This window comes from Atractosteus spatula, chromosome 5 (assembly GCF_055471065.1).
Source record: "Atractosteus spatula isolate fAtrSpa1 chromosome 5, fAtrSpa1.hap1, whole genome shotgun sequence".
Taxonomy (NCBI): Eukaryota; Metazoa; Chordata; class Actinopteri; order Semionotiformes; family Lepisosteidae; genus Atractosteus; species Atractosteus spatula.
The window spans coordinates 39,025,720-39,041,341 of record NC_142710.1 but is presented as its reverse complement, the minus strand read 5'-3'; the positions used below and the strand labels follow the sequence as shown (position 1 = coordinate 39,041,341).

The window sequence follows — 15,622 nt, the reverse complement described above, 5'->3', positions numbered from 1 at the left end:
TTGTGGTTCTGAGAAGAACCATTTTTGAGTGCTAAATGATGAGCAGTACCCAGAAACTGTCCTGCTTTGAGAATTTTCTTTTGTAATAATACATCTACAAAAAAGACCAAACATCTTATTTTCTCAAGCGCCATTAGTAAAACCAAAAGTGTCTGGCCAATGATGAGGCTAAATTTAGTGGTCTAGCGGTAGTTAAGAACATAGGAAAGAAATGAGAGGAGGCCATTTTGCCCATGTAGCCCATTTGGTAGTTTGTAGCTAAAGAATCCAACCAGTTGCATCTTGAAAGAATCCAGGGTGTCGGCTTCAAAACCATGATCTGGTAGCTTGCTCCGATTTTCTCACAACTTCCAGTCAGAAATTGTTGATTAGGTTCAAAATGGTGGTATATTAAGACAGTTAAAAGTACCCTTGGCCTAGTGAGGTGCAGGCCTAGGTAGATGAAACTCATTGGCTTGATTCAGCGAACTATTGAAGTGAGTCAAAGAGGCTGAAAGTATGCAATCATGAGATTCAATTCAAGACCATTCAGTTGCAGCTGCTTGCTACAGAAACAGCATAACAATTACGCTCTGCAGTGTTGTTGTCTAAAAGCCACTTTGTGCAGTGTATTTCAGTAAAGAAAAAAAAAATCATACTGTAAATAAATTGTCCTTTCACACGACGGAGCACAAAGATCTGAATAAAGCACTTAAGCAAGACATTTTGTTTGTTCTGTGGGTGTAAAGTTATTTCCAGTAGTTTCTAAGTGAAGCATTTTTGTTGAACACAAAACGTGCCAGATTCCAAAACATCTGCCCACAGCTTTGAAACCGCTTAGGATGTGTGGGTTAATTTAAAGAAATCCATAAATAATATACAATAATAGGGTGTTTCTTGGTTAGCTAAGAATGATGCATTACTGGTAGGTTTTATTTTCATGTAAGACAGGAATAGTATTCATGCTGTAGCCAAGCTAAGGCAATTTGGGAGAAGATGCAGTTTCCATGTACTGTATATACATTTATCTTGTGCATAAGTAACTTGTGCATAAGACTCCTTGCTCTGTTTTGCTGAAACCATATGTACAGTACATAAATCTAAGAATATCAATTTTCAGATTGCTGAGATATTCTGAGGATATTTGGTATCAAGTAAGAGTATTCACATTGCAGCAATAGTGGCTCAGACTTTCATGTGTGCTTTTGACAGCAGCAGAGTGAGGAAACATTGTGTTCATGAGGAAAGTCTTGATGTCCTGTGTGCTGAAGTTGTGACAGTATGTTGACTGCTTGACCTTACCTTGTATCCAGGTATTTAAATTATGGTGTATTTGGCATGTACAGTACAGTAGTTCTGCATATCACTAACTGATGTTATTGATAAAAAGCAATAAAACATAATTATACATTTGAAAAATCAACATTTTTTTGTGATGTTTTATGTCTATTCAATTTTTAATTATACAGTAATTTAGTACTGCCTTGTCAGCATGTTTACCTGCTGCATGATGTTAAGGATGACACACTTACAGTATGGGAGACATGAAGTACATAATAGCCATGCATCAGTGTGCTTCTTCAGTTTTATTAGTGATAGATACAATAGCTTATAGGCGGATTACAGATTGTGTTTTACAGAAGCACTTTATAGGGGGGTTAGTATTGTGAAAGGTATACTGAGCATAGCTTTTGACATTGAATGGTGGTGTTAAAAAATGAGTGATCACATTAGGAAGGAAGCTGGAAAATATAAAAGAGTGAAAACTTATTTATTAGAACTTTTACACCCTTGGCACTTAAACCATATTTCATTGCAAGGAAAATTATATCACTTGTATTTTATAATTTGATTGTTTTCCATTTTTTTTGTTTTTTGTTTCTTTAAGTAGAAATTCAAGTTCTTCGGTAGGAGGGGTATGGTAGCAAAATAGTCTCAGATATGTTAAGTAGTCTGTCTTATTGTAAATGTTTACATTCTTTTCAGGGTGAAGTATACCTTTTTTTTCTGCAATAGCTCCCAATAAGAATTGTAATTTAAGCCAAAAGCACATCAACATTTTTAATAATAGTAAAATTACCTATTTTCTTTTTTTTTTTAAAAAGGAAGGAAAATTGCACTTTCTCTCATACCACACAGGTGCAAATGTCTGTTGAGTCATACTGTAGTTAATGACCCAGTTTTTCTGTGTCATAGTCCTTACCACTTCCTCTGGGAATGAATGGAGTTTTTGTCTTAAAGCTGTGATGTGTCTATCAGGACTACTGTTCTGACCTAATGCAGCCATTAACAACCTCCAAAGCAACAAAAGCTTTGATGGACGGTTTTGGTTGTTTGTGCTTAAGGCAACCACAGCAATACAAATTGATTCTTATATAGAGTATGATTTCATTTCCCTAGTAGGCTTGGAATGCTGCCAAAACATTTTGGGGGAAATCCTATTCCCTTTTTTAAATGAATAACTCATTTAACATGTTTGAAACAGTACAGTATTTATTTCATGAAATTACTGGTGCCCATGTATTTAGTGCAGACTGAAAAGCATACCATACTGTAACATTTGCTTAAAATTTTTCTTTGCAAGTGATCACCTCCATGTTAAAAAGTTAAAGGTTTTTTTTGACTGCATGTTTCTTTTAAATAAATCTGTTGGAAAGTAGTTTTAAAAGCTGTTATCTGGGAAACAAGGGGAAAATTTACATTTCTAATTGATTTTTTCACGCTCCAGAGCAAAACTGGGACCTGCTCTTCCAAGTAAGTACTGTAATGTTTAAAGATATAAACTTGGCAAAAGATGATGTACAACAGGTATAGCTCTAAATAATTAAATTATATCATTAAAATCATTGGAATTAAAATGATACTTGCTCCATTCAGATATAAAGTATTTGGTCCACATGCAAACATGTGTCAAGGTTGTCCTGTCACCTTTAAAGGTTCACAAAAAAACGTTACACATCACAGAACAGTTTTTAATCCTTGAAGACGTACTATAGTGCACACTTTACTTGGCACTCTCTTACTGCTCACCTAGGTATGGCAGCTGAGCCTGCAGTTGCAGTCGGTGGTGTCTACTGTCTGTTCAAACTAAGAGACTTTCCCTTCAATACAGGAAAAAAGCAATACAATGCCAAAGCTGTTTCCTCAGGTTTTCACTGAGCCAGTGAACAGAGAACTCTGACCCCATTCAGACGTCTGCTACATGATTCTCCAAGACTCTGGTTTAGCATGAATAGAACAGGTTTCCCAGATGTACAACCTCAGTACATGGAGACCATAAATAATTCTAGTACACCCCTGTGGCACTTTTCTTTTTTTAGTTTGGTCAGCAAGCTTTTGAGAACAGACTGTATTCTCCTTAGGAAATGGTTTTAATAAATTATATTGAAACATTTAAATTAAGTTAAATTAGTGCAGGTTAATGGAAAATACACATACCGCATTCAAAATCAATTGTCTTTTTTTCTAAAGCCACTTGTTTTTCAGTAGTTTAGCTTGCGTTTTGGAGTTTATTAAAGGTTTTTGCAGTCCCCTTTTCAAGCTTTAAACAGCTAGAAAATAGCAGAGAAAATCTGAAATATAGCTTGTGGAACATACTCAGGAGAAAAACTAATATAAATAATGAATTAGTTCTCTCATGAAATGGAGAACATTTTTTCTGTGGTGAGTTTTTCAACTGGGTGTAAAAACATATACTAAAATATACTGTACAGTGTACTGTATGTTAATTCTGCCTGGTTTCTGTGTGCTTTATTCAACCCTGGTGCAAGCTTCAGAGACAGCTAGAATTTGAAGTTGCTGCTAAAGTGTAGAAAATAGTGCCTCCCATGTTTTTCAGACAGGAGAGACACTAATTTCTTATCATTGCTGAATGTTTTGGTGAGCATTGACTCGTTACTAATGGTGATTACTGAAAAAAGTGACCTGTCTATCACATAAAAGGGAATAAATTGTCTTATTGACTTTCTGTTTTCCATTAGTTTTAATATCCGGCTGTTATATCCTGGTGGTCATTTTCAACAGTACACAAAAAATAACTTTTGTCTTGGAGCAACCAAAGAAAATTGAATTACCTGGCCAGATTTGCACCATGAACATGTCTGTGATTGCATTTTATAAAAACATATTTACCTTGTTGAAAAACAAACCATTAAAGACTTGAGATAACACCTTTAAAACTTATAGGACTGTAAGTTAATTTTGCAACAGACTGTATTCCTACAGTGTGTGAAGTCAGCTGTAATGGTCATGATCAGAGCCCTTATCTCTGAATATGAAATGGAAACTTCAGATATTTTCAATAGCACAACATGTATATGCAGTAAGTGCTATTGTAAGGGTGCTTCCTTTTATCTAAGATATTTTGCTTTGTTGTGTTACAATATAAGCACATTTAAATTATGCAGAAAGTAAGAATCACATTTTGGTAATGGCAAAAACTTTAGTAAATCCGTCCTCATTTATTCCAGTAGAACAGAATCTGTGCATTTAAAAAGTGAAAAAGAGAAAGAAAAGCCTCTAAATGACTTTGAAAAAACAGTGAGAGAAACAAAGACTGCTTATCATTGTCTGGGGATGGAGCAATATGTGGTGACCTCTTCAAGATCTGTGTAGGCTGTCTTGACAGTCTGGTCAACAGTGTTCCCATTCATAGTCTGACCAGAACAACCCAAGCATCCTGAACTTGAAATCAGAAGTTTTTAAGTCAAACTGAAAAATGGAGCAGTTCAGACAGTTCAGAAGAACAACAAGGCAATGTTTTATGAGATGAAACATGGAAGCATATCCCATCCCCCTTCTCAGTATATTTTTTTTTAGATTTGCTATAATAGAGGCACTCATTTCTATGTGAGACCAGCTTCTAGCCTGTTGTGGTGATGATAAGCTTTGCGACTGGAAAGAAGTTGACTCTTTGGATCTAAGAGTTGCAGAATGCAAGTGATGATTTGAGAAGTTTCAATATACAGTATACCCTGCCTTGCTGCTTTCACAGCATAGAGGTGCTCTGGAACTTTCCGTGCATATTGTATGTGTGCCTACAAGCTTCAAAATAGTTCTCACTCGTTTTTATATTTGTTGTATACTGTACCTTATTAGTATGTGGTTAAATCTGAGTATACTTAACTTCATATAATTATAATTACTTAATTCCCTAGATATCTTGAAGTTATCCAGTAACTATCAAAGAAAGATGAAATGGTTATAGTCTGTATTGCCTTTGAAGGATTTGTTTTATCTATTGTTATTTGCACTGCCTCTTCAGTTTGATTTTATCCTGGCATGCAGCTGTGCGGATGGTTCCCTGCTGTTGCAGGTTTGTCACAATGTTATTTTTTTAACTCTGCTTTAAAAAAGCTACTCAGATACTTTTAAAGCACCGCTTTCCTGTTCAGAATTGAAAAGGGTTTACAAAGAATTGGCAAATAGTGACCTTCAAATAGAAGTTATTTTTAAAAATGGTTTTTCCCAGGATAAGGCTCAACTATCTTTTCGGATATGCAATATGGCCACAGAAAAGCAAGTAAAATTTCTTTTGCAAATTTGTTTGACCTTATTTCAGATGTTATGAGCTGCAAGTTGTTATATAAGCTCCAGGTACAATATATTAAAAGCTATGCACTGGATTTTGATTGGTTTGCACAAAAGATTATATGAAGCTCCATCAATATAAACTGTACCGATTCATCAGTGTAGTCAACGCAAGACCTGCAGCTTGATTGAAGCTGCTAAAGGTTAGATCAGCTTAGTGCTGCACTTTAAGCTAGGAGGATGCAACATCCTCAACAATACTAGAGTTCACCAGTTGCAGAGGACCCCCAAACCACATGTTTTGTTCAGACTGTTCAAACAAAGTGCCTTTGCAAATTGCAAACTGTCCAATCTGTATGATATTTACCTTCTTATACCCTTGATTGAATTTATGAAGAAGACTTGGTTATTTCAATCTAGGCTAAATTTAAGAAGCAGACATCACTTACAGTATTTGTTTCAATTTTTGTTTGACAACTGGTATGCATTTCAGTGAAAAAAGCTGAATAACAGGGCCACATCTTTGAAAAACTGTAAACACAAAGAGGAAAATAATGGCAATTGAACTTTGAATTGTCAGTTTTTCAGGTACCAAATGCTCAAATATTTATTGGACCAATTTAATGTAAAAATGTTATAGTCCGTTTTGAAACTGTGATACTGTGGAAAGCAAGCATAAAGGTGTTTTACAGAATTCTTTTGAGGACTCTGCAAATCTTCTGTGTGTGTTTTGGATGAAGCTTTTATGAGTAGGCTGAGATCTGCTTACTGTAAATATGAGCTCTGTCTTGAGGAGCTCTTTGAATGGCCCACTCAAACAAAACATGAACTAAATTCATATGAAGCAGCACGCCTTCATTCCACTGTACTGTATATGTGTGTCTCGTGATATACTGCAATGTACAGTATATCTTACTAGTGTTTAGTGTCTTTAATAACAATATTAAAGACAATAAACATCCACTGATAATTGAATATTATATGAATTGGCCATCTACAGAACTGTATTTCTCATGACAGATCCAGCATAGACTGAATATTTTACCTGAGTCGTAAGAAAACCATAATGACACAGCTTTACACGTAGACTTATCCTGAAAGTAGAGCATATTATTGTATTTTTAGGATCTTCTAGCTCTCTTCTCTTGTCTCTTGTTTTCATTATCAAATTTTATTCAAGTAGGTTGATTTAATAATTTTTCACCAACCAAGTGTGTGGAATGTACATGTAACACTTTGTATTGTCATATCTCTTGAGAATGTTTACAAGAGTGATTTCTATTGTAGTATTTTCTAGCATTGGTTTTATAATGCTATTTCTTGCCTTCCCATTATTAAATTAAACCAAACTGTGAATATAATAAATAGTAACTATCATAATAAACTTTATTATATATATAGTATTACTGCACATTTAAAGTCAGTCATCTCATGGTGCTTGCAATAGATAAAAAGCATATTACACAACATAACATTAAAGCATTTTAAGAATGTCAAGAAAGCAATGTAGATGCAGATAAAAAAAGCAATTTCTGAAAGTGTTCGTTTTTAGGCTCAACTTAAAAGAACCCAACGTGACTGAGCCCCTGATGTCTTTTGGGCTGGAGTTCCAGAGCTCTGTGCTCAGCAGTACAAGACCCTGTCACCCAAAGATTGTAGTCTGAACAGTGGAACACAGCAAACCAGAACCAACTGAGAAAAGATCACATGGAAGAGAATAAATAGATAACATGTTGGCATGGAGAGCTATATCATGTAGAGTCTAAATGTGAACACAACGATTTAAAATCAAAGTGTAAAGACTTCCAAGACAAGAGTGATTTGATCACTTTCTGACCCTATCAGGATTCTATTTGACGAATTCTGATTCTGGAGTCTTTTAACTAGTTTAGTGTAGTATTAGAGACTCCTGTGTGTCAAGTATTAGAATAATCAGGCCTTGAAGTAAACAGACAGATAGCATAAGGTATAGCCTGGCATTATTTTCAGATGGAAAACCAAATATTTGAAATTACATTCTAAAATTAATCATTAAATCACATTGATTGTTTAGAATTAATATCATTATTAATTGTTTTATTATGAATGCTATTATAAAATTCTTAATTTGGATTAAAATATCAGTTGATAAGGTCACATTATTGATTTTACATAAATGATGGGAGGAAGCCTCAGTCTTGCCACAATTAAGATGTAAATCTTTGTTGCCTCAGCTTTTATGTGAGAAATAGAATCGGAGAATATTGAAACAGCTACGTACATCAGTGTCAGGTTTAGTGCGAGGCATACTAGAGTAGAATAGTTTATTGCCATATGTACAGTACATGTACTATACATTGGAATTCTTAATCGCACTGATCTCTCCGGACATACACAGTACAACAGACAACACAGCACAATGCAGACAACAGGAACAATAAGTATGTTGTGGGTACAGTAGATTTGAGTATCCATATCATTGAAATCCATATCATTTAAGTATTTGACCAAAAGGAAATCTAAATCATGAATAGAAAAGTGCTTGGATCTGAGCTCCAGATGTAATCAACCCAACCTCAGAGCTCAAACCACCAACAGAAATAATATGTTTATGCTCAGCAAGGTAAGATTTCAATTATTAAATGGTATTATTATAATGTAGGTTCCAAGTAAACCATCTGTATAATAAAGATTTCCATTATCAAGTACAGTATAGCACTAAGATCTAAGAGAATTCAGATCCAAATCAGGAGGACAAGAGCCATTTCAGTATTATGTAACTGTAAAAAGCCAGAGGGTACATAACATTTATTTATAGCGAGATGACTGTTTAAGTGCTATGCAAAGCATAATCGAGTATCTTTACAAGAAAATTTCAATATAAACCTGGATTATTTCAGGTTGTCCAGAGCCATTATAGACTTTGCAGGCACTGGCTATTGTGCAACAGCTTCAAAAGTGGCAGGCACTACTCAGAACTCAGAGAGGCATTTATCATCTTAAATAACAAAGGTCAAAGGACAGAGAAACAGAAGCAAAGTAAAACAAAAGGAGCAACAAACAGGAAGTGGGTTTCATACTGTATGTGATCCCAATTCAGTAAGACATGAAGGAGTAGGATGTGAGAAAGAGGAGACCCAGCAAAGTCAGTTACATGCAGAGACAGTGTTGTAGAAGCATGTGAAGTGATAGGAATGTTGTGTTGGATCTTTTCAAATGTACATGTTTAAAAAAGATCCAACATATGGTAAAAGAAAAATGTTAAAAAGATTTTGCCTGAATAAAGTAAGAAAGATAATGTTATAGGGATGTTTGGCAGCCAAGTGTGAAGCACCTATTTTGGACTGTAGTGATTATTTTCAATAATATTAAAAATATATATATACAGTAAATTAATATAAAAATCCATATAGTTCCTGTATCAAGCCAGACATTGCTTCTATGGTTACATTTAAACCAGAAACTCACTACCTGCCTCCAATTTATAAGAATATGCCTGCACAGAGTGCCACTAGTTTTTACAGCAGCCAAGGTATCAAAGGAAATATAGAACAGCTGCCATTTTCCGAGTTATTGGGAACAGATTAGCACTAAAGTGAAAAAATCAGAAAACATAACGCAGTCACCTGATCACCTATAAAGCTTATAGACAATAAAAAGGTCAAATGAAACGGGCAAACTACAAAGTTCAAAGGATTTATTTTAAATGTTTCAAAATATTTATTACAGTTATCCCCAGGTAGCACAGTCGGTAGAGCATCCAACTTTTAATCTGAGAATCTAGGGCTCAAGCCCATGGAGGTCGGTAGTGATGTGGAGTAGTGAGTTAGATTTAGGGCTCTGGACTCTACCTGGAATGTTGGGAACTCAGATCCCTGGAGGGACAATGCTGTTTTAACCTTGAACAAGGTACTAAACTCATATTTCTCCAGTAAAATGGTCAGTTCTATAAATGGACACAAATGTAAGTCACTTTGGATAAAAGCGTCAGGAAAGTAAATCGATAATAATAAGGGAAGCTAATTTTATGTCTATATTGGCCTAATGGATAGAATCCTAACACTCAAAGAGAGACAACAGAGGTACAGCTGACCTACTGTATGACCCTCTTCTCTAAAGTGCTGTGGTCTTAATTATTTTATTTGTTCTTCTATTTTATTTATTTTATTCTTAAGAGACTGTTGTAATAAAAAAGTCCTGTTAAGTAAAGTATATATTCTTGATTATACAGTACAAGCAAGATAGCAAATGTACTGTATATGATCTAGGTAGCAAAAGCATGCTTTTGTAAAAATGCCAAATAGAGTTGACCATCACTGCAAGTTGTGTAGATTCTGATCAGATCAAGACCACCTGCAAATAAAAATTGAAACAAAGATATGATGTGGTTTTTAAAAATCTCCCATGTTTATCATTTAGATAAAGACCCTTCTGAGAACATAAACCACATGAAGACACAATTACACCTCCATGTGCCTTCATCTGAATTTGGTTACACAGTCAAGACAAACAAGTATAATACAGATTTATCTTATAATAAATTAGGAATGCAAAGATTATCTGCAAGTTTGGTTTTCTGTGTTTATGTATTTCCTTTATTGTTTTTTAAGACTCAATAAATGTTTGGTAGAAGATCTCATTTTCTTTTAACTAGAAGGATTTAAATATTTTGGAAGTACTGTACTGTATACTGTACTAAGTAAGCATTCATTTTCAATTTAATAATGAATGTTATTGGCAGGCTCAGTTGTTTGTTAGAGAAAATTTTGTAAAGGAGTTATTTAGTCATGTTGCATATAAATTTAAAAACAATAGCAACTGGGCATATTTATATGTACCCTTTTGATAACTTACCATATGTGCAAAACATATGAAGAATACAAGTTCTGTGTGGAAAGTTATTTACAATAGAGATACATACAGTACCTCTTGCAAGTGAACTGAAGATGTTTCGAAATACTTAAAGGAAAAAATGCCAAACGCAGAAATAGATTCTGTGATACAGTTCAAAACGGCATTTTGCAGTTTTGTTTACTTGTGCAGTGCCACAGAGAATTATAGTCAAATAATGTATATACATATATGTAGTAGAACTGCATTAAGAAAATTGTAAGAAGGTGCTCTAATTGGAAAAATATAGCTTGAGTCCTAAAGCACCAAGATACACAATGAAAAAAATACATTCAACATTGCAACAGTTAATAAGTTGCATGGCTGCAATCCAATGCACTTGTCCAGCAAACATGTTGCTGAGCAAAGAATTCAGCAAGTTAATGTTTATCAGGTACAGTTTATTGTCAATGGTGTAACACTTTTGTTTTTTGATACCCTGGCTTCTTTTAAAAACAGCTGGATGAGATCTTGAGATCAACCTACTAAAAGGGCCAGTTGGGCCAAATGGCCAGCACTGGTTTGTAACCTTTCTTATACTCCAAAGAAATCTAAACTACAAGACACATAAGATTCATAAAAGCATGCTTCTACATATTTACAAAATATGTTTGGGTTGACTTTGAGAACTAAAATATTTTCAAGGCATTATTTTGTACTTTAGGTCTGAAGGCTTGCAATTGAAAACGCATGTTTTGCTGAAGATAGTCTTTCACTTTCCAACTATTTATAGATGTTATTGAGGCCTTGCAATAGGCCGAGCTTATAATCATATCAACATCTGTCTCTTTCCTGTGTTCTCAAACAATATGCTCTCAGTACTTAAAACCTACAGCAGATTGCCTGCATGTGTTGCAGCATTCTTAATTGTGTGATGTACTGTTGTACTGTATGTTAGTGTACTACTCATTCATTACTCATTCATTGGCTGCTCCCAAACACCTGCTTCCTCAGGCTGCCACAAGCTGAACTTGCACATTTCATTCAATGTTGGCCTTTTGTAAAAGATAACTTCTTAAGTATGAGTATGAGTGCTCTACATTATTCAGACCCTAATCTTGAATCTGAATTGATGATGTCAGGATGTGTGCATTTGGACATTGCTGATGGAGAACTTTGGTCTTCCAAATGTTAAATATCAGTCCCATTATCTCTTATGCTTCATTAAACATTTTGATGTTGGCTACATTTATGGCAGCTTTTCTAGATACCTACCCAAAAAGAGGTGAGCAAACATGCTGAGTCTTGCAGATTTTCAAAGTAACAAAACAGCTCCATAGCTGACAGAATTCTCCCATACATCACTCTGTGGTGACCCTACATTACTTCTATCTGGACTTTATCAAGAAGGGATCATTGCAATTCCTGTTCCCAGTTGCACACTTCTGTTAGTCATCCTGCACAAATCAGTAAATCCACATGGCACTAAATGTCATTCGTCAGTGAGTGTATTTCAGTTGCTCCTTTCTCTCTTTTTTTCAGTGCTGAATCAGCTGTTGGCAGAACTTGATGAATTCTTGAAGATTCTTGATCGAGAAAATCTCAGCAGCAATGCCATAGTTCAAAAATGCCTCCTCTCAGAGCTTCTGCAGTCGTATATGTCATCAAATGGTAAGTTTAAAAATATATATACTTGATGCATTCCAGTTTTCTGACTTCCTCGCCAGGGACTTTCCACACATCTTCTGACAATTTGTCTTCTGTATTTAAGCTCTTAGAGTCCTCAGATATATCCGTTCACCTGCAAAATTCAACAGACATGCCCACAGTCTGCAGAGCACATGTGCAGCTGTTCTTTAGTAATACACATGATATCCATCCATCCATGATCTTCCAGTTCAGGGTCAAGGGGGAGCCAGAGATTATCCCAGCAAATAATTGGAGAAAGACAGGATGCACCTTTGGATGGGATGCCAATCCATTGCATTACACACATAGACACAGACTCGTACACCAGGACAGTTTTCCTAAAAGCCATTTAACATATCGGCTTGTCTTTGGACTACGGGTGTAAACTGGAGCACTCGGCAAAAACCCATGCAAAAGCTGGATGAACATATAAACTCCACACAGATAGCAGCCTTGGAATTGAACCCAGGGACCCAGCACTGCGAGGCAGCAATACTAACCACGGCACCACCATGCCACCTGAACAGAGAGTCAGAGACTATTGTGATCATCCACTATAAACACACATCAGCAAAATATTTCACAAAATATTTGTTTTTTTTTTACAGTAGTACAACAGTTTTAGAAGAAATGTATTTAGGTGTTTTAAAAATCATAGTTTTGACATGACATCATATAAAAAGATGGTACGTTCTGCTTCTTGTATTGTATTCCTGTTAGTTCACACACATCACACTTCTGTCATATACTGTACTGTATTTGATGACTTTTGTATATGTTATAATTGACAAATTTATTTTGACAATTTTTAGACTCCTTATACAATAAACAGATATAATATTTATTTATCATATTGAAGAATGGTAGCTGGCACAAGTCCTCTGCTGATCGATTCAAAATCAAACATTACCTACAATAAACCATCTAACTCCAATCTTGTCGTTGGGCCTGATGTCCAGCTACATGATGATGTTTTTCTCTGTCTTTTTGGACTTTTGTACAGATCCACATAAAAATTACCCAAATAGAATTTCCTAACAGAGAAAAAAGACAACTTTCAATTAACAACTCAAAAGAGAACGCTAGTTCTTAAGAAATGTGTATAATGTATGTCTACTGAGCTTCAGATCTGTGTATTGTGATTCATTGGAAGGAATATCTTGTTTACAGTTTGTTGTCTTAGTCCCTCACAAAGTAATTAAATGCTAAGTTTCCAAGTTTGGGGTCTGAACTATAGGGCTTCCTTCTCTGGCTTTCCCAGTATATCATTTTCCCAGAGTACGTTCAGTCATAGTGACGAAAACTTCCTGTAACAGCTGGAGGTTAGAAACAACATTTCCAACCTCCAAATCCTAAATATCAGTTTGCACATAAAAAATAAATCCTTTCTTCTTTCCCTCCCAATAGAGTGTTCAATTTCGTAAAACAGTTTCAAGAAAACGCCTTTGAAATGGAAATCTATTTAGTGATATTTGAAAACACCTACTTACAGTATTTCAAATACAAACCAAAATGTAAAAAAAAATGTTTCTACAATAATATAAAACATTGAATTGAATCATTCATTTTTTTCCATTAAAGGGGAAGTGTAGTGCTATTTTTTATATTTCAAGGTTAAAAAGAATCATCACTGATGAGTGCATTTCAAACCACAATCAAAGTAAAATGTACACAGTGTAAGACCTCTGATTTACATTATGAAATAGAATTTCCAGATATGCACAGTGCCATATTCTGAGATTCAGAATGAGACAAAATGATGTGAAGTGGCACTATCACAGTGTAACCAAGCAGGCTTTTGAATACATCTGTAGAAATATTACTCTCAACTTTGAGACGGTTTTGCTGACAAACACTATTTATTTGTTAACTCTGCATGCAGGTTACGTTGGAACATTTCTGTGGTGAAATGTCTGCTGCACCTGTTCTTATTTGCTCGTACATCACATTACATTAGTCTTTACAGTGACTAGTGAGCAGGAAGGACCGCTCTTTGTCACAATTCTCACAACCTTTCACTCTTGCTGCTGGTAAGACCAGCAGTTTGTGACAACGTGGTGGCTTGCAGTACTTTTACAAAGCTCGCAATTATGTGCTAAATTCAAAATTAGTACAATTTTCTATACCATCAATGAGTTTATTTTGTCACTGACATTTAATAACCAGTCAGAGAAATTGGGACTGCAATTCCCCTTTAATAACAATTCGTAGAAATATAGGGAAGGCTTGGTTTGGATCTGCCGAGAAGGTTGTCTCTAAAGTGCAGGTTTCCAGTTGCTCCTTCAGGCTGTGTGGATATTGTATTGCATTCTCACTGTGCACAAGGCATTTTTATTTTCCTAAGGTAAAATGATATAACCAAATTATATAACCTATGACGATGTTATCTCCAGGTTGTGATGAAGAATACATCTACATGAACAAGGTGGTCATCAGTGGTATTAATCAGGAGAAACACGTGTTTGATGGAGGTATGACATGCTACCTTTTCTACTGCTGCTCTTTGTTTTACATGGCAATTGTGAGAACCTCTGGAAAAGGATTTTTCATCAGAGCAATGCACAACCCATAGGACATCTGTTGTTCATTTTATTAACTTATTCGTTTAAGTCTTTGAAATTGTTTTGTCCCGTCTTTCACGTGAGATGTTAAAGAGTAGGGAGTTTTCCTGGTGTCCGAGCCAAATTTCCCCCCCATTGCCTTTACCATGGCCTCCAAATTGCCCCCATGTATGATTGGCTTGCACTTGCTCAGCGATGGACTGGTGCCCCATCCAGGGTGTACCCTGCCTTGCGCTCATTGCTTGCCAGGTAGGCTCCAGCTTCCTGCGACACCATATGCCATAAAGCAGTTTGGGAAACGACATGACATGACATATTGTTTTGGAGTTGTACTGTACCAAATGAAAGTGGAGTGGGTACTTTGGAAAAAAGAGTTTTCAGGCATAAGTATAACTTTTATACTGTACAATAACAACATTTTATTTTTGTAATCATTTTAAATTAGTTTCTTAGCCAACACTCAAGGCATAAGAAGCTCCTTTTTGCGTTACTGAGACCTGCACCTGTAAAATTACATTCTGAAAATCAGGAGGAATAAAAGCATTTTGGCATTGCTGTCTCACAGCGCTAGGGCCCTGCATGTACTGTATGTGTTTGTGTCTGTGTGTATGCCCTGCGATGGATATGAGCCTGTATTGGAAGAAGCAGTTTGAAAATGGATAGAGAAAAGCATTTTCAAATTTAGCAGGGATCATGCTACCAAACTAGTGTGCTGATCTAGTTATGAGCTAAAGTAAGTCCTGTAATGTACTAGAAGCTGATATTAAGGAAAAATGTGATGGGGTTGGTGCTTCCAATTAAGCCAGTTAAAAAATATGAGATGGCAAATCTGGTATGATGAACAGTCCCACGGACACCGGGATTCACTCACTATATGGATGTTTGGGATAAATAAACTAACAAAATACCCAAGTGAAGGAAAATAAACTCAGACATTGTTCAGTGTTTGAACTGTGAAGCTGCCACTGTCCATGGCAAGCATCTGCATTCTCAGCTGGTTTGTGAGCTACTAGGGAGAGTGAAATCGTGAAGAGTACAATTGCTTAAGGTGCTGT

The 15,622-nt window shown here is 35.6% G+C and overlaps 1 protein-coding gene across 4 annotated transcripts in view; it reads left to right on the top strand.

The window, feature by feature from the left end:
* Positions 1-15,622, top strand: part of afap1l2 (actin filament associated protein 1 like 2) — an 84,448-nt gene that overhangs the window by 22,722 nt on the left and 46,104 nt on the right. For all 4 annotated transcript variants that reach the window (XM_088917725.1, XM_088917723.1, XM_088917724.1 and 1 more), the window contains exons 2-3: positions 11,860-11,988; positions 14,400-14,477. In XM_088917725.1, coding sequence (XP_088773851.1) covers positions 11,860-11,988; positions 14,400-14,477 — 207 coding nt within the window. The remainder of the gene's footprint in view (positions 1-11,859; positions 11,989-14,399; positions 14,478-15,622) is intronic.